Raw genomic sequence first — 20,404 nt, 5'->3', positions numbered from 1 at the left:
GAAATGATGTTGTTTGAAGATTTTGTTTTTCCATTTAAGAAAAGTCATGTGTTGGAACATTGAGGGCTGAGTACTAGAAAGATTTCCCTTTCACAACACTGGATAGCAATATTCCAACAATGTGATGATTTACATCAGTGTTGACATCATCCTCAAATCTAGTTTGCCTTGTTTGTTACAGAGGAACATATCTTCAGTTTGATGAACATGTGATGAACAATTGTAAACAAACTTGCTTTGTTTTTCTTTATCCTTTGTTGAAAAACATACATTGGTAGACTCAGGTGCAGTGATGCACTACTGAGAGCTAGCTGGTGATTGGTGGCTGCACATATGTGCTTTTTGTCATTGGCTCACTAAATATGTTCAACTAGGCATGTTTAACCCCTGCTCTTCACATATGCATTATAGAAAATGTTGGTGTAGAGATGTGCAGCTGCGAAAAATTTGGATCATCCAAATCTTTTGTGACGAATATTCAGGGAAATTTGTTTCCTTGAATACTCATTGGCTGCTGTATTAGTTTACTTTAAACTAAATCGATTATTAACATTTACATTGTTTTTTTCGTTAAACAAATGTAAATGTTTAAAAGCTATAGGTAAAAAAGTTCACCTGTAGCTTAATATTTACCTTTTTGTGTGCTGGAGAGCACACTAATCCCGTCCTCTTTTTTTTTTTCACAGAACCCCGGTTGCGCCAATAGGAGGCTTAGCACAGCCGTCTCCCTTTAGTGCAGGCCCTGGAAGCCGCCGTGCTAAGCCTCCTGCTAGCGAGGCTGGGGTTCTGTGAAGAAGAGGACGGGGTTAGCGTGACTCTCCGACGCACAAAAGGTAAGTATTGTTCTTATAAAATTAATTTTTAAAAAAACGAATGAATATTAATGAATTTCTTTAAAATGAATAACCAATTTCCGTAACGAAACGAATGAACATCTCTTGTCTTTAATGTCCTTATAATGTCATTGTATATATTTTTTTCAGGTAGATCCAAAACAGTTATTGGAAGATGGTATAAGGAAGGAGCTTGTTAAGAGAGTTGCTCTGGCACTTCACAAGGGACTTATCTTCAACCCAAGAGCAAGGGTAAGTTTATAATGTACTAGCATCCTATAATTGTTGTTTTTTTACCTCCCTATACAGTTCCCATTCTCCAATATAGCGATGCAAATACCATGCTCTCTACAGACTACAAAATGTATCTGCCAGACAAGGATGTAAAGGCAGCATATACCTGTGCGATAAAAAATCTGTCTTAAAGGGACATTATAATCAACTTATTTTTTTGTTTCTTCTGTCATTGCTGTAATTAATGTAGTGTAGTGTAAAGTAGTAAGAGGTTCACTTGCACCTTGAATTGTGATTTTAGAATAAATGCAATGCCCCAGTATATACAAAACATTGTATTTTGTTCATATTGGCTCGCGTACATTTTTGTTGGTTTTAGTACAAAGAATCTGGTTAACATGATCTTAATTTCATACAGTTAAATTTAGTCACTGTAAGTTCATTTTCTGTTCATTCCAAAGTTAATTTCAGGTTTTAAAGGAGTTAAAGCTTAAGTATCAAAAACTCTCCATCTTGGAGTACAATTGTAGTGCAGACTTTAAAGGGAGACAACTTAATAAATTCTCTAAGAAAGCGCAGAGCCTGGAAGTCCCAGAGAGATGAAAGCTGCCTCTCATAAAAGTAATAAGCGTGTCTGGGATACTGAATCCCACAGGGCTAGCAGGGGTGCACCTGACACTGAGATACCTACTCAGTTTGAAGCAAATGAAACTAAAAAAAAAAGCAGGGGTATCAAGCTCATTGTATCCAGGGGCCACTGGCCACGTTTTTTACCCCCATAGGGGCCACTTGAACAGAGCAAGTGCTCTGGAACTGGATATACTAGAAACTGGAAGTGACATTTACCCAAGTAGTGTAGTGCAGGGTAGGAGCTGTACACCACAATAGTTTATATTTATCTTGTGAGTGCTAAGTGAAGTGATCATTCTGGAACTGAATAAAAAGTGTTAGAGGGCCCATATAGATCAACTTGTTACACCTCTTAGAACCCTAAAGAAAAGTATGGGGTCAAATTAATAATTTACCTAATAAACAAGGGAGGGCCAGATTAAACTATCTTGAGGGCTGCATATAGCCCCAGGGCCATCACTTTGAGACCACTGGATTAAAGGGATATGAAGCACAGACATTTTATTTTGACAGAGCATACAATGTTTAAAAAGATTCCATTTTACTGCTATTATCACATTTGCTTTGTACCCATCTTATTCTTTGCTATAGAGATACCTAATTAGGTGTATGGATCACTTGATGGCAGGAAATAGTGCTGCCACCTAGTACTCTTAAATATGAATTACATTCTTGCAAAAGTGCTGCCTTTATAGTTCTTGAGACATGTGCAAGCTCCTGAGCTTATATACCTGCTTTTCAACAAAAGATACCAAGTGAATAAAGAAAATGAGAAAATTGTACGCCCTGTCTGAATCATAAAAGAAAAAAGTTTTTCATATCCCTTTAATCAGTGCTCTAGTTTAGTACACAATACTTTTTTTTATCAATTAAATAAGTATTGTGAATTTTGAGGAATCTTCACCTGCATATACAACTGGTCAGGGAGCCCTGCAGGGTTAAAATGTGGAGAATACAATCAGGGCTATGAGGGAACTTCAGACACACCCAGTGACCACCACTGTCCAGCCCACTATCTGACACTGTCAGGCTTATTTACATATTAAAAAATTCAAAGTGTCATGCATTTGGGAAAACCTAAACAGAAATATCTAGAATATAATCCTTTGTTAAAGTTACACAGAAACTTTCAAAGTACAATCAGAATCAGTAAAATCACACTTCTGAGTGGATAGCTTTAGTATTTGGTTAAATCTCAAAAATGTGATATATTTTCATATGATATAAACCTATAATTATTTTAGGAATATATAACTGAAGATCACAGTATTGTATCATATTATGCAAATGTTACCAGCTACCAGGAAGGGGGACATAAAAGTACAATAGTAAAATGCTCTAATGTGCTAAAGTATTTTACTGTATTTGCTTAAAGGGACATTGAGCACTAAATGCATGTTATAAGCATAATATTGAGGTTACTCCCGGCCTCCCTCTAGTCATGGGTGCTGCAATGCTGAAATCTATCATTCACTAGTTTCCAATGCTGACCTGTTTGCGCATGTGCAGCAACTCAACTTCAGGTACCTAAGTTCCAATATGGCAGCACCCATGATTAGAGGGAGGTGCATGAAATCTATTTAGTGTTCAGTGTCCCTTTAAACCCCACAGATGGATTAAAACATGTAGTTCAAGTCCAATTAAAAGTGACCATTCTTAAACCTAAACACAGCATGGGAGCTGAATATGTGTGTAGTATCCAAGGATCAACCATGTCCAGCTCAGGAGTGCCAGTGCATTTGTGTTTAACCACATATCTATTACGGAGTAACATAGATTGGGGCACACAGTAGTGCAATAGTAAACTGCTCTAGAGCATTAAGGCATTTTTCTGTTGCACTTTAATGGCAACAGACCTTTAGTTGTTGTTGATTGTTTTGTATAGTTACTGATATAAATACCTTTTTGTTTTTATTGTAGCCTAGTGAATTGCTGCCAAAGTTAAAGGAAATGGCAGCTACAATGGATGGATTCCACCGCTCATTTGAGTACATTCAGGATTATGTTAGTATCTATGGATTGAAGATATGGCAGGAGGAGGTGTCTCGTATTGTCAACTATAACGTGGAGCAGGAGTGCAACAACTTCCTTAGAACCAAGGTAAAAATTGTACTGTAAAATGTTCTCCCCTTCGTATTCCCAGTGATCCATTTGACCTGTTAGGGTGTATTAAAATGTTTACAAAATGCTTGTTTACTTTTATTTTGCTATTTAAAGTAACTTATGCAAGAGTGTTCCTACAGAAACTTTGAATGCAATGAAGTCTTATCAGCTGCTTGTCTGAGTACACTGTGCCTTTAAGTAAAAATGTTCTGGCTTTACTCTGCAATAAGCATGATGGTATCACCATATTGCTGGAAACTATTTACTGTAAGTATGTTCAATTGCAGTCTGTACCATAACATAGGTTCTATAATCAGTCATAAAGGATCAACATAAAAATGAAGGGCAACCTGCATATACCCACAAAAGGGAGGGGGTCTGTTTTCTGCATAATTTTACATAGTTTTCATATACTTATTACAAAAACATAAGAAGAAGGAAAATAAACTGTTTTGGTGTTTAAAACACTAAAAAAAAGTTATTAATTATATAGGAATAACTAAAATAATATGATGGAATGGACAGAGTAATGTAGTCACATGTCATGTTACTATGGTAACAAGTTACCTGATGTAGATGTATTCTCTTACAAACAGATACTGCCTTGGATGAGATACAAACAAACAAATCTATAACTTAAAGGCACAGAACAAAAAGACACTACAGTTACAACAGCTCTGCTTTCCTGGCCAATAGCTTGATACCCCGGTATCAGGTGTGTGCAGTGGTGTAGAACTAACTAAAGTACTAAACGGTAAAACAATAAAATGCTGTATCATATTTCAGCCCAAAAAACATGCCCTATTCAGGCTTGCACAATCTAAAAAAGACGATTCTAAAAAGCTGTTTTTTTATGCTTAATGGTAGCTGTTTCCTAGATGTAGGATAATATCCTACTATATAAAAGGCCAAGTGTGTTTGTCCGAAACTGTTATGCGCAGTAAAGACAGCATGAGGACAAACACACCTGACATGCTGTGCGGCGAAAGTGGGCGTGGCCGGGCGGGAACGTGGTTGTGGGCGTGGCCAGGCTCGGTCAGCACGAGAGAGGGGAGAGAAATAGAGAGGGGGAGAGACAAAAAGAGATAGGAAAGAGCTAAAGAGAGGGGAAATTGCAGAAGAGAGGGGGAGAGAGAGCAAAATAGAGGGGAAAGAGCAAAAGAGAAGGGGAAAGAGCGAAAAAGAAAGGGAAGAGAGAGAAAAAGAGAGGGGGGGAGAAAGCAGTAGAGAGGGGGAGAGAGAGAAAAAGAGAGGGATGGAGAGAGAGAGCATAAGAGAGGGATGTAGAGAGAGAGCAAAAGAGAGGGATGTAGAGAGAGAGCAAAAGAGAGTGGGGGAGAGAGAGAGCAAAAGAGAGTGGGGGAGAGAGAGAGCAAAAGAGAGTGGGGGAGAGAGAGAGCAAAAGAGAGGGGGGAGAGAGAGAGCAAAAGAGAGGGGTGAGAGAGAGAGCGCAAAAGAGAGGGGGGAGAGAGAGCGCAAAAGAGAGGGGGAGAGAGCGCAAAAGAGAGGGGGGAGAGAGAGCTCAAAAGAGGGGGGGAGAGAGTGCAAAAGAGAGGGGGAGAGCTCAAAAGAGAGGGGGGGAGAGAGCGCAAAGAGAGGGGGGGGAGAGAGCGCAAAAGAGAGGGGGGAGAGAGAGCGCAAAAGAGAGGGGGTGTGATAATTTTGTCTCACCAAACTTCAGAGAAAATTTAATAAAAAATAAAATAAATGGAATGTTGCTCTATTCTTGTAAACAGCTAATAAACATAACTTGTTCTACTAGCATGTTCAAGGTGAGCATTTACTTTTAGTAATTGAAATGAAAAGTATGGATTAAACCTCTATGAATGATAATAATAAATCTTATGAGAGATACTTATTAAGTCTCTTTTATATAAGCAATGATTCATTAATATTGTCAAAAAAAAAGAAAAATTGAGAAAAAATCCTTTATATTCAGGATAAGAAACGAAGTGATAGAGTTCAACTCTAGATAAAGTAATGGTAATATATCTTTCCTTAAGTTTCACGCACTCACACAAACACTCTAAAATATATATACAAAGTTCCAACACACACGCAATATTGACCAGCAAGGAGGAGGTTAATTCAGTGTAATGCACCTCAGGTAAGTAAAAACACTTAGCGTTATTTTTGGGAACCTTATGATTTGTATACAATACGATACCCAAACCAGCGTGGTGACAAGACCAGATTTTCCCAGGAGCGATGGTGTAGCGTGGAGAGCGGTAATAACAGCAGAGTAAGTGCTAAACCGGAGATTAGTAGAGAGCAGCGTTCCGGTAGCAGCTTGTGTGAGTGCGGCTTCAGCCGCGTGTGATAGAGTTCCGGTAGCGTAGGGATACGATTAGAAGTATCAGTCCAAAAGAATCAGGAAAGAAGTGCAGCAAACTTTGAGATACAAACAGCCTTCAAAAATTAAAATACTTATGACCTGAAAGGGAAAAGTAAACTGCTTGGAAAGAGCAGTAGCACAGGATGAGAGAATCCACTTTAATTTTCAGGCACTGAGTAATGGAAAAGCACTTCCTTAAATAGGAGGAAGTGCTGATAGTCAGAAAGTCTTAAAGGGATATCACATCCCCCCCTTCTCAGGGAATCACCCCCGGGGATTCCAGACCAGGTTTAAGGGGGTAACGATGATGAAATGACTTCACCAGACGAGGGGCATGAACTTCTGAATGAAGATGCCAGGAATCATCCTCTGGACCATAACCCTTCTATCTGATGAGATATTCCAATCTTTGTCGTCGAATCCTAGAATCCAGTATTGATTCAACTTTAAATTCCTCTTGAAGATCCACTGAGATAGGAGGCGGAAGATCAACTGCCGTGCGTGTCATTGAATGAAAAGGTTTCAATAATGAAATATGGAAGGTGAGATGAAACTTGTAATCCTTGGGTAATGTGAGCTTGACCACATTGGAATTTATTATCTGCTCTATAGGGTAAGGTCCCAGGAACTGGTTAGCCAATTTCTTGCTAGGGACCTGAAGTTTGAGGTTTTTAGTAGAGAGTAACACTAAGTCACCTATTTTATATTCAGGTCCAATCGAATGTTTCCGATCATAGTATTTCTTTTGGTATTCCTTAGCCTCAGCTAGATGTGTTTTCAGTACTTTCAATCGATCTTGAAGTTTGGAAGAAAAATCTAAAGCTGAAGGGGAATTCACTGTTTTGTGGGACAAGGTTATAGTGTTAGGATGGTACCCATAAGTTGCGAAAAAGGGGGATGTTTTGGTTGAGGAACACAATGAATTATTATGAGTAAATTCTGCCATAGGGAGGTAAATTAGCCAGTCATCTTGCAAATGTGAAATATAACAACGTAAAAAGTGTTCAATGGTCTGGTTCAGTCTTTCTGTCAATCCATTTGTCTGTGGATGGAAAGCAGTAGTGTAGCGATGATCAATTTTCAGTAGCTTACACAAAGATCTCCAGAAGGAAGAGGTGAATTGGGTACCCCTGTCAGTAATAATATTAGAGGGTAAACCGTGTAGTCTTACAACCTGATCAAGAAATACTTTAGCTGTAGTCATGGCAGTTGGTAATCCCTTGAGTGGAATAAAATGAGCCAGTCTTGTTAAATGGTCGACTACTACCATGATAGTGTTATATTGTTGTGATGCAGGTAACTCCACTATAAAATCCATGGCAATAGTACTCCATGGTTTATCTGGAATGGGCAGAGGTCTGAGTAACCCTATGGGTTTTTTATGTTCAATTTTATTTCTAGCGCAATTCTCACACCTAGAGACGTAATCATAAATATATTTATTCATCCCTGGCGACCAAAACATTTCCTTAAGACTATCAAAAGTCTTCTGGGCTTGTTCAGACCACTTAAAGCGATGTTTTATACTAGTTAATTGTGTTAATGGTCTTATTACTGAGGAGAAGTTTTTAATAAATTTACGGTAATAGTTTGCGAAACCAATAAATCGCTGTAATGCTTTTACTGTAGTGGGTGTAGGCCAGTCTTTAATTGCGGCTACTTTTTCAGGATCCATTTCTATCTTGTTTGGGGTAATTATATAACCCAAAAACTTTATTTTAGAGACATGGAAAACACATTTTTCCAGCTTTGCATATAACTTATGCTCCTTGAGACGAGTAAGAACCCACCTAACATGTTTTTCATGTTCTATGGAAGATTTCGAATAAATCAGAATATCATCTAGATATATGATGACACAGATATCCATTAGATCATGAAAAATCTCGTTGATAAAATGTTGGAAGGTTGCGGGAGCATTGCTTAGACCAAAGGGCATTACGTTATACTGGAAAAGACCATAACGGGTTCTGAACGCGGTTTTCCATTCGTGTCCTTCCTTTATGCGAATAAGATTATAAGCGCCCTTTAGATCTAATTTTGAGTAGATCGTGGCCTCATTTAATCTTTCTAGTAACTCTGGTATGAGAGGTAGAGGATACCTATTTTTAATTGTTATTTCATTCAATGCCCTGTAGTCAATAATAGGTCTTATTGTTCCATCTTTGTTGTGTACTAAAAACAGTCCTGCAGCAGCAGGGGATGTTGAGTGTGAGATGAACCCTTTTCGCAAGTTTTCATCTAAATATGATCTTAGATATACTAATTCTTCTTGTGAAAGAGGGTAAATCTTTCCATGTGGTATTTGAGATCCCGGTATTAAATCAATGGGACAGTCAAATTCCCTATGTGGTGGGAGGTTTTCTGCCTCCTTGAGGTCAAACACCTCTGCCAGGTCCTGATAAATTTGAGGCAGCTCATGTTCTATAGTAGAGATTACCTGATATGGAAAACAAGTTTTTATACAATAGTCAGAGTTAAAGTTTACTTGTGATGATGACCAGTCAATATGAGGATTATGTATTTGTAACCAGCTAAATCCTAAAATGATAGTATGCATGTAGATAGGTATGAGGTCAAAAGTAATATATTCAGAATGTCCTTGGTCAGTTGTTATGAGTAAAGGGATTGTCTGATGGGTAATGGGGCCCTGTTGTATAATAGAACCATCAATAAGTTTAACTGAAACAGGTTGTGTTTTGACAACAGTTGGAATTTTATTGAGCTTAATATATGCTATATCTATATAATTTCCTGACGCCCCGGAATCAATCAAAGCGTTAGATCGCACGTTTTTCTGATCCCACTGTAAAGAGAAGGTGAGAGTGAGATGTGGATTTTGGGTAATGTGAAAAATTTTGTGATTGAAGCTACCCTTACCCTTTTTCTGTCTCAATAGAGATGGACAATTTGTGACGGAGTGGTCTTTTTGTCCACAATAAAGACAGAGATTTTCTAATCTGCGTCTGGTTTTTTCTTCTGGGGTTAGAGGACCCCTTATAGTTCCAATCTCCATAGGAACCTGGTTTGAAACAGCTTTTTCCATGGTTGTAGAACAGGGATAGGAACGTCTGGGCACAACTTCATAGGAAGCTCTTTCAGCCTTTCTTTCACGTAACCTTCGGTCCAAAGTGGTGCTTAATTTCATCAACCCATTCAGTGTGTCAGGCATCTCTAATCGTGACAATTCATCTTTAAGGGATTCAGAGAGACCCAAATATTGATGAATATTAGAAAATTCATTTTTAATTTCATTTGGATCCATCTTCCAAATAATAAAAAAATAAACTTTATTTTTGAGGCCTGAAAATATGGTAATATATCTTTCTTCTGTTATGTGTGATCAGTCCACGGGTCATCATTACTTCTGGGATATTATCTGCTCCCCTACAGGAAGTGCAAGAGGATTCACCCAGCAGAGTTGCTATATAGCTCCTCCCCTCTACGTCACCCCCAGTCATTCTCTTGCACCCAAAGACTAGATAGGAGGTGTGAGAGGACTATGGTGATTATACTTAGTTTTTATAACTTCAATCAAAAGTTTGTTATTTTACAATAGCACCGGAGCGTGTTATTACTTCTCTGGCAGAGTTTGAAGAAGAATCTACCAGAGTTTTTCTTATGATTTTAACCGGAGTAGTTAAGATCATATTGCTGTTTCTCGGCCATCTGAGGGAGGTAAAAGCTTCAGATCAGGGGACAGCGGGCAGTTGAATCTGCATTGAGGTATGTAGCAGTTTTTATTTTATGAATGGAATTGATGAGAAAATCCTGCTATACCGTTATAATGACATGTATGTATACTCTACACTTCAGTGTTCTGGGGATGGTATTTCACCGGAATTACTCTGTAAAAATACATTACACCTTTTAATAGGTATTTAATTCATGTTAAACGTTTTTGCTGGAATGTAGAATCGTTTGCATTTCTGAGGTACTGAGTGAATAAATATTTGGGCATTATTTTTCCACTTGGCAGTTTGCTTGTTTTGATTATGACAGTTTCGTTTCTCTCTCACTGCTGTGTGTGAGGGGGAGGGGCCGTTTTTGGCGCTCTTTGCTACGCATCAAAAATTTCCAGTCAGTTCCACTTATTTTTCTGCATGATCCGGTTCATCTCTAACAGAACTCAGGGGTCTTCAAACTTCTTTGAAGGGAAGTAGATTCTCTCAGCAGAGCTGTGAGATTTATATAGTGACTGTGTTTTAAAACGTTGCTCTGTGATTTTTATGTTTAAAATTTAATTAGGATTGCTTTACTAATGGGAACAAACCTTTGCTAACAAGTTATGTTGTTTTTAAAGAGTGATGCTATAACTGTTTTTCAGTTCATTATTTCAACTGTCATTTAATCGTTTAGTGCTTCTTTGAGGCACAGTACGTTTTTGTTAAATAAGATTGTAACCAAGTTGCATGTTTATTGCTAGTGTGTTAAACATGTCTGATTCAGAGGAAGATACCTGTGTCATTTGTTCCAATGCCAAGGTGGAGCCCAATAGAAATTTATGTACTAACTGTATTGATGCTACTTTAAATAAAAGCCAATCTGTACAAATTGAACAAATTTCACCAAACAGCGAGGGGAGAGTTATGCCGTCTAACTCGCCTCACGTGTCAGTACCTGCGTCTCCCGCCCGGGAGGTGCGTGATATTATGGCGCCTAGTACATCTGGGCAGCCATTACAGATAACATTACAAGATATGGCTACTGTTATGACTGAAGTTTTGGCTAAGTTACCAGAACTAAGAGGCAAGCGTGATCACTCTGGGGTGAGAACAGAGTGCGCTGATAATTCTAGGGCCATGTCTGATACTGCGTCACAGCTTGCAGAGCATGAGGACGGAGAGCTTCATTCTGTAGGTGACGGTTCTGATCCAAGCAGATTGGATTCAGATATTTCAAATTTTAAATTTAAATTGGAAAACCTCCGTGTATTACTAGGGGAGGTCTTAGCGGCTCTTAACGATTGTAACACTGTTGCAATACCAGAGAAAATGTGTAGGTTGGATAAATATTTTGCGGTACCGGCGAGTACTGACGTTTTTCCTATACCTAAGAGATTAACTGAAATTGTTACTAAGGAGTGGGATAGACCCGGTGTGCCGTTCTCACCCCCTCCAATATTTAGAAAGATGTTTCCAATAGACGCCACCACACGGGACTTATGGCAAACGGTCCCTAAGGTGGAGGGAGCAGTTTCTACTTTAGCTAAGCGCACCACTATCCCGGTGGAGGATAGCTGTGCTTTTTCAGATCCTATGGATAAAAAATTAGAGGGTTACCTTAAGAAAATGTTTGTTCAACAAGGTTTGATATTGCAACCCCTTGCATGCATCGCGCCGATTACGGCTGCGGCAGCATTTTGGATTGAGTCTCTGGAAGAGAACCTTAGTTCCGCTACGCTGGACGACATTACGGACAGGCTTAGAGTCCTTAAACTAGCTAATTCATTCGTTTCGGAGGCCGTAGTACATTTAACCAAACTTACGGCTAAGAATTCAGGATTCGCCATTCAGGCACGTAGGGCGCTGTGGCTAAAATCCTGGTCGGCTGATGTAACTTCTAAGTCCAAATTACTTAATATACCTTTCAAGGGGCAAACTTTATTTGGGCCCGGTTTGAAAGAAATTATCGCTGACATTACAGGAGGTAAGGGCCACGCTCTACCTCAAGACAAGGCCAAAGCTAAGGCTAGACAGTCTAATTTTCGTCCCTTTCGGAATTTCAAAGCAGGTGCAGCATCAACTTCCACTGCACCAAAACAGGAAGGAGCTGTTGCTCGTTACAGACAAGGCTGGAAACCTAACCAGTCCTGGAATAAGGGCAAGCAGGCCAGAAAACCTGCTGCTGCCCCTAAGACAGCATGAACCGAGGGCCCCCGATCCGGGACCGGATCTAGTGGGGGGCAGACTCTCTCTCTTCGCCCAGGCTTGGGCAAGAGATGTCCAGGATCCCTGGGCGCTAGAGATCATATCTCAGGGATACCTTCTAGACTTCAAATTATCTCCCCCACGAGGGAGATTTCATCTGTCAAGGTTGTCAACAAACCAAATAAAGAAAGACGCGTTTCTACGCTGTGTACAAGATCTATTATTAATGGGAGTGATCCATCCGGTTCCGCGGTCGGAACAAGGACAAGGGTTTTACTCAAACCTGTTTGTGGTTCCCAAAAAAGAGGGAACTTTCAGGCCAATCTTGGATTTAAAGATCCTAAACAAATTCCTAAGAGTTCCATCGTTCAAAATGGAAACTATTCGGACAATCTTACCCATGATCCAAAAGGGTCAGTACATGACCACAGTGGATTTAAAGGATGCTTACCTTCACATACCGATTCACAAAGATCATTACCGGTATCTAAGGTTTGCCTTCTTAGACAGGCATTACCAGTTTGTAGCTCTTCCATTCGGATTGGCTACGGCTCCAAGAATCTTCACAAAGGTTCTGGGTGCCCTTCTGGCGGTTCTGAGACCGCGAGGAATTTCGGTAGCTCCGTACCTAGACGACATTCTGATACAAGCTTCAAGCTTTCAAACTGCCAAGTCTCATACAGAGTTAGTTCTGGCATTTCTAAGGTCGCATGGATGGAAAGTGAACGAAAAGAAGAGTTCTCTCTTACCTCTCACAAGGGTTCCATTTTTGGGGACTCTTATAGATTCCGTAGAAATGAAGATTTATCTGACAGAAGACAGATTAACAAAGCTTCTAAATGCATGCCGTGTCCTTCATTCCATTCAACTCCCGTCAGTAGCTCAATGCATGGAGGTGATCGGCTTAATGGTAGCAGCAATGGACATAGTTCCCTTTGCACGCCTACATCTCAGACCGCTGCAATTGTGCATGCTGAGTCAGTGGAATGGGGATTACTCAGATTTGTCCCCCACTCTGAATCTGGATCAAGAGACCAGAAACTCTCTTCTATGGTGGCTTTCTCGGCCACATCTGTCCAGGGGGATGCCTTTCAGCAGGCCGGACTGGACAATTGTAACAACAGACGCCAGCCTTCTAGGTTGGGGCGCTGTCTGGAATTCTCTGAAGGCTCAGGGACAATGGAGTCAGGAGGAAAGTCTCCTGCCAATAAACATTCTGGAATTGAGAGCAGTTCTCAATGCCCTTCTAGCTTGGCCCCAGTTAAAGACTCGGGGGTTCATCAGGTTTCAGTCGGACAACATCACGACTGTAGCTTACATCAACCATCAGGGAGGGACAAGAAGCTCCCTAGCAATGATAGAAGTATCAAAGATAATTCGCTGGGCAGAGTATCACTCTTGCCACCTGTCAGCAATCCACATCCCGGGAGTGGAGAACTGGGAGGCGGATTTCTTGAGTCGCCAGACTCTTCATCCGGGGGAGTGGGAACTTCATCCGGAGGTCTTTGCCCAAATACTTCGACGTTGGGGCAAACCAGAGATAGATCTCATGGCGTCTCGCCAGAACGCCAAACTTCCTCGCTACGGATCCAGATCCAGGGATCCGGGAGCGGTTCTGATAGATGCTTTGACAGCACGTTGGAACTTCAGGATGGCTTATGTGTTTCCACCCTTCCCGCTGCTTCCTCGATTGATTGCCAAAATCAAACAGGAGAGAGCATCAGTGATTCTAATAGCGCCTGCATGGCCGCGCAGGACTTGGTATGCAGATCTAGTGGACATGTCATCCTGTCCGCCGTGGTCTCTACCTCTAAGACAGGACCTTCTGATTCAGGGTCCATTCAAACATCAAAGTCTAACTTCTCTGAAGCTGACTGCTTGGAAATTGAACGCTTGATTTTATCAAAACGTGGGTTTTCTGAGTCGGTTATTGATACCCTGATACAGGCTAGGAAGCCTGTTACCAGAAAGATTTACCATAAAATATGGCGTAAATACCTATACTGGTGTGAATCCAAAGATTACTCCTGGAGTAAGGTTAGGATTCCTAGGATATTGTCTTTTCTACAAGAAGGTTTAGAAAAGGGTTTATCGGCTAGCTCATTAAAGGGACAGATCTCAGCTCTGTCCATCTTGTTACACAGGCGTCTGTCAGAAAATTCAGACATCCAGGCCTTTTGTCAGGCTTTAGCTAGGATCAAGCCTGTGTTTAAAACTGTTGCTCCGCCATGGAGTTTAAACTTAGTTCTTAACGTTTTACAGGGTGTTCCGTTTGAACCCCTTCATTCCATTGATATAAGATTGTTATCTTGGAAAGTTCTATTTTTAATGGCTATTTCCTCGGCTCGAAGAGTCTCTGAGTTATCAGCCCTTCATTGTGATTCTCCTTATCTGATCTTTCACTCAGACAAGGTAGTTCTGCGTACTAAACCTGGGTTCTTACCTAAGGTTGTCTCTAACAGGAATATCAATCAAGAGATTGTTGTTCCCTCCTTGTGTCCAAATCCTTCTTCAAAGAAGGAACGTCTTCTACACAATCTGGATGTAGTTCGTGCCCTCAAGTTCTACTTGCAGGCAACTAAAGATTTTCGCCAAACTTCTTCCCTGTTTGTCGTTTATTCTGGACAGAGGAGAGGTCAAAAAGCTTCTGCTACCTCTCTCTCTTTCTGGCTTCGTAGCATAATACGTTTAGCCTATGAGACTGCTGGACAGCAGCCTCCTGAAAGAATTACAGCTCACTCCACTAGAGCTGTGGCTTCCACTTGGGCCTTTAAGAATGAGGCCTCTGTTGAACAGATTTGCAAGGCTGCAACTTGGTCTTCGCTTCATACTTTTTCCAAATTTTACAAATTTGACACTTTTGCTTCTTCGGAGGCTGTTTTTGGGAGAAAGGTTCTTCAGGCAGTGGTTCCTTCTGTATAATGAGCCTGCCTATCCCTCCCGTCATCCGTGTACTTTTGCTTTGGTATTGGTATCCCAGAAGTAATGATGACCCGTGGACTGATCACACATAACAGAAGAAAACATAATTTATGCTTACCTGATAAATTCCTTTCTTCTGTTGTGTGATCAGTCCACGGCCCGCCCTGTTTTTTAAGGCAGGTACATATTTTTTAAATTATAATTCAGTCACCACTACACCCTTGGCTTCTCCTTTCTCGTTGGTCTTTGGTCGAATGACTGGAGGTGACGTAGAGGGGAGGAGCTATATAGCAACTCTGCTGGGTGAATCCTCTTGCACTTCCTGTAGGGGAGCAGATAATATCCCAGAAGTAATGATGACCCGTGGACTGATCACACAACAGAAGAAAGGAATTTATCAGGTAAGCATAAATTATGTTTTCCTTAAGTTTCACGCACTCACACAAACACTCTAAAATAGAGCCAGTCTTGTTAAATGGTCGACTACTACCATGATAGTGTTATATTGTTGTGATGCAGGTAACTCCACTATAAAATCCATGGCAATAGTACTCCATGGTTTATCTGGAATGGGCAGAGGTCTGAGTAACCCTATGGGTTTTTTATGTTCAATTTTATTTCTAGCGCAATTCTCACACCTAGAGACGTAATCATAAATATATTTATTCATCCCTGGCCACCAAAACTTACGACGGGTAAGTTCAATGGTTTTCTGTATCCCTGGGTGACCAGATAAGGTGTCATCATGGGTGTGTGTGAGAATGGAAGATCTTATTTTCTCAGGTACGTATAACTTTTCCTCATGATAAAAAAGACCTGTAGTAGGATCTTTTGAACAATTCTGTAGTGGTATTGAATCATGTTTTAGAGCAGTGTAAATCTCTTCTTCTAAGGGTGTTAAGGTACCTATTATCTTTTCTGGAGGGATAGTGAAGTTAGGTTGTTCATGAGGAAGTAACTCATGAATACGAGAAAGTGCATCTGCCTTTGTGTTTTGACTCCCTGGTTTATAAGTTATTAAAAAGTTAAAGCGATCTAGAAAAAGTGACCACCTTGCTTGTCTAGCTGTTAAAGTCTTATTCTTCTTTAAGTATTCTAAGTTTTTATGATCAGTATAAATAAGGAATGGAATTACTGATCCTTCTAGTAGGTGTCTCCATTGTTCTAGTGAACACTTAATAGCAAGGAGTTTTTTATCTCCAACACTATAGTTAGCTTCAGCACAAGTCAAAGTTCTTGAATAGAACGCAATGGGATGAACTTCACCTGTCTCCTTATTTTGTTGGGAAAGAATAGCCCCAATGCCTGTGTTCGATGCATCAACTTCCAACAGGAATTGTTGATCAAATTTAGGCAGTGTTAGTATTGGAGCTGTTGTGAACATTTCCTTAAGACTATCAAAAGTCTTCTGGGCTTGTTCAGACCACTTAAAGCGATGTTTTATACTAGTTAATTGTGTTAATGGTCTTATTACTGAGGAGAAGTTTTTAATAAATTTACGGTAATAGTTTGCGAAACCAATAAATCGCTGTAATGCTTTTACTGTAGTGGGTGTAGGCCAGTCTTTAATTGCGGCTACTTTTTCAGGATCCATTTCTATCTTGTTTGGGGTAATTATATAACCCAAAAACTTTATTTTAGAGACATGGAAAACACATTTTTCCAGCTTTGCATATAACTTATGCTCCTTGAGACGAGTAAGAACCCACCTAACATGTTTTTCATGTTCTATGGAAGATTTCGAATAAATCAGAATATCATCTAGATATATGATGACACAGATATCCATTAGATCATGAAAAATCTCGTTGATAAAATGTTGGAAGGTTGCGGGAGCATTGCTTAGACCAAAGGGCATTACGTTATACTGGAAAAGACCATAACGGGTTCTGAACGCGGTTTTCCATTCGTGTCCTTCCTTTATGCGAATAAGATTATAAGCGCCCTTTAGATCTAATTTTGAGTAGATTGTGGCCTCATTTAATCTTTCTAGTAACTCTGGTATGAGAGGTAGAGGATACCTATTTTTAATTGTTATTTCATTCAATGCCCTGTAGTCAATAATAGGTCTTATTGTTCCATCTTTGTTGTGTACTAAAAACAGTCCTGCAGCAGCAGGGGATGTTGAGTGTGAGATGAACCCTTTTCGCAAGTTTTCATCTAAATATGATCTTAGATATACTAATTCTTCTTGTGAAAGAGGGTAAATCTTTCCATGTGGTATTTGAGATCCCGGTATTAAATCAATGGGACAGTCAAATTCCCTATGTGGTGGGAGGTTTTCTGCCTCCTTGAGGTCAAACACCTCTGCCAGGTCCTGATAAATTTGACGCAGCTCATGTTCTATAGTAGAGATTACCTGATATGGAAAACAAGTTTTTATACAATAGTCAGAGTTAAAGTTTACTTGTGATGATGACCAGTCAATATGAGGATTATGTATTTGTAACCAGCTAAATCCTAAAATGATAGTATGCATGTAGATAGGTATGAGGTCAAAAGTAATATATTCAGAATGTCCTTGGTCAGTTGTTATGAGTAAAGGGATTGTCTGATGGGTAATGGGGCCCTGTTGTATAATAGAACCATCAATAAGTTTAACTGAAACAGGTTGTGTTTTGACAACAGTTGGAATTTTATTGAGCTTAATATATGCTATATCTATATAATTTCCTGACGCCCCGGAATCAATCAAAGCGTTAGATCGCACGTTTTTCTGATCCCACTGTAAAGAGAAGGTGAGAGTGAGATGTGGATTTTGGGTAATGTGAAAAATTTTGTGATTGAAGCTACCCTTACCCTTTTTCTGTCTCAATAGAGATGGACAATTTGTGACGGAGTGGTCTTTTTGTCCACAATAAAGACAGTGATTTTCTAATCTGCGTCTGGTTTTTTCTTCTGGGGTTAGAGGACCCCTTATAGTTCCAATCTCCATAGGAACCTGGTTTGAAACAGCTTTTTCCATGGTTGTAGAACAGGGATAGGAACGTCTGGGCACAACTTCATAGGAAGCTCTTTCAGCCTTTCTTTCACGTAACCTTCGGTCCAAAGTGGTGCTTAATTTCATCAACCCATTCAGTGTGTCAGGCATCTCTAATCATGACAATTCATCTTTAAGGGATTCAGAGAGACCCAATCTGAATTGGTTCTTTAAGCTGATCTCGTTCCATTGAGAGTCATCTATCCACATTTGAAATTCAGTAATATATTCTTCAATGTTTCTTTTCCCCTGTCTCATAGATCTTAATTTATTTTCAGCTGTTATTTGAGTGTAGGAATCCTCATACAAGGCAGTCATAGCTAAAAAAAATTCTTCAAGCGAATCTAATATTGGATGTTCACTTTCAAAGAATCTATTGGCCCAGGAGCGTGGCTCCCCCTGGAGGAAGGAAATAGTGGTACAGACCTTTATCCTTTCACTATGGTATGTTTTAGGTCTAAGTGAGAAAAGAAGTTTGCATGCACTTTTAAAATCCCTGAAATCGCTGCGCTTGCCAGAGAAGGGTTGTGGGTATTGTATGTGAGGTTCAGCAATTCCTGCTTCTTTCCCTGACATACAATCTTTTATTAAGGTTTTGAGAGCTTTATTTTCAGTTTGTACCTCTGTTAAGGCTCTAGCAAGATATTCAAGTTTTTGATGAATATTAGAAAATTCATTTTTAATTTCATTTGGATCCATCTTCCAAATAATAAAAAAATAAACTTTATTTTTGAGGCCTGAAAATTCTGTGATAATTTTGTCTCACCAAACTTCAGAGAAAATTTAATAAAAAATAAAATAAATGGAATGTTGCTCTATTCTTGTAAACAGCTAATAAACATAACTTGTTCTACTAGCATGTTCAAGGTGAGCATTTACTTTTAGTAATTGAAATGAAAAGTATGGATTAAACCTCTATGAATGATAATAATAAATCTTATGAGAGATACTTATTAAGTCTCTTTTATATAAGCAATGATTCATTAATATTGTCAAAAAAAAAGAAAAATTGAGAAAAAATCCTTTATATTCAGGATAAGAAACGAAGTGATAGAGTTCAACTCTAGATAAAGTAATGGTAATATATCTTTCCTTAAGTTTCACGCACTCACACAAACACTCTAAAATATATATACAAAGTTCCAGCACACACGCAATATTGACCAGCAAGGAGGAGGTTAATTCAGTGTAATGCACCTCAGGTAAGTAAAAACACTTAGCGTTATTTTTGGGAACCTTATGATTTGTATACAATACGATACCCAAACCAGCGTGGTGACAAGACCAGATTTTCCCAGGAGCGATGGTGTAGCGTGGCGAGCGGTAATAACAGCAGAGTAAGTGCTAAACCGGAGATTAGTAGAGAGCGGCGTTCCGGTAGCAGCTTGTGTGAGTGCGGCTTCAGCCGCGTGTGATAGAGTTCCGGTAGCGTAGGGATACGATTAGAAGTATCAGTCCAAAAGAATCAGGAAAGAAGTGCAGCAAACTTTGAGATACAAACAGCCTTCAAAAATTAAAATACTTATGACCTGAAAGGGAAAAGTAAACTGCTTGGAAAGAGCAGTAGCACAGGATGAGAGAATCCACTTTAATTTTCAGGCACTGAGTAATGGAAAAGCACTTCCTTAAATAGGAGGAAGTGCTGATAGTCAGAAAGTCTTAAAGGGATATCACAGGGGGAGAGAGAGCGCAAAAGAGAGGGGGGAGAGAGAGCACAAAAGAGAGGGGGAGAGAGCGCGAAAAAGAGAGGGGGGAGAGAGAGCGCAAAAGAGAGGGGGGGAGAGAGCGCAAAAGAGAGGGGGAGAGAGAGCGCAAAAGAGAGGGGGGGGAGAGAGCGCAAAAGAGAGGGGGAGAGAGAGCACAAAAGAGAGGGGGAGAGAGAGCACAAAAGAGGGGGAGAGAGAGCGCAAAAGAGAGGGGGAGAGAGAGCGCAAAAGAGAGGGGGGGGAGAGAGGGCAAAAGAGAGGGGGGAGAGAGAGCGCAAAAGAGAGGGGGGAGAGAGAGCGCAAAAGAGAGGGGGAGAGAGAGCGCAAAAGAGAGGGGGGAGAGAGCGCAAAAGAGAGGGGGGAGAGAGAGCGCAAAAGAGAGGGGGGAGAGAGAGAGCGCAAAAGAGATGGGGGAGAGAGAGCGCAAAAGAGAGGGGGGAGAGAGAGCACAAAAGAGAGGGGGGAGAGAGAGCGCAAAAGAGAGGGGGGAGAGAGAGCGCAAAAGAGAGGGGGGAGAGAGAGCGCAAAAGAGAGGGGGGAGAGAGAGAGAGCGCAAAAGAGATGGGGGAGAGAGAGCGCAAAAGAGAGGGGGGAGAGAGAGCACAAAAGAGAGGGGGGAGAGAGAGCGCAAAAGAGAGGGGGGAGAGAGAGCGCAAAAGAGAGGGGGGAGAGAGAGCGCAAAAGAGAGGGGGAGAGAGAGCGCAAAAGAGAGGGGGGAGAGAGCGCACAAAAGAGAGGGGGGAGAGAGCGCACAAAAGAGAGGGGGAGAGAGAGAGCGCAAAAGAGATCGG

The 20,404-nt window shown here is 40.4% G+C and overlaps 1 protein-coding gene across 1 annotated transcript in view; it reads left to right on the top strand.

Moving 5' to 3' along the window:
- WASHC5 (WASH complex subunit 5) overlaps positions 1 to 20,404 on the top strand; it is a 254,023-nt gene that overhangs the window by 88,738 nt on the left and 144,881 nt on the right. The window contains exons 18-19 of the mRNA XM_053715943.1: positions 984 to 1,085; positions 3,618 to 3,811. Coding sequence (XP_053571918.1) covers positions 984 to 1,085; positions 3,618 to 3,811 — 296 coding nt within the window. The remainder of the gene's footprint in view (positions 1 to 983; positions 1,086 to 3,617; positions 3,812 to 20,404) is intronic.

The sequence above is a fragment of the Bombina bombina genome, chromosome 5 (assembly GCF_027579735.1).
Source record: "Bombina bombina isolate aBomBom1 chromosome 5, aBomBom1.pri, whole genome shotgun sequence".
Classification (NCBI taxonomy): domain Eukaryota; kingdom Metazoa; phylum Chordata; class Amphibia; order Anura; family Bombinatoridae; genus Bombina; species Bombina bombina.
The sequence above is the reverse complement of the archived record's forward strand: the minus strand, read 5'-3'. Positions and strand labels throughout refer to the sequence as shown.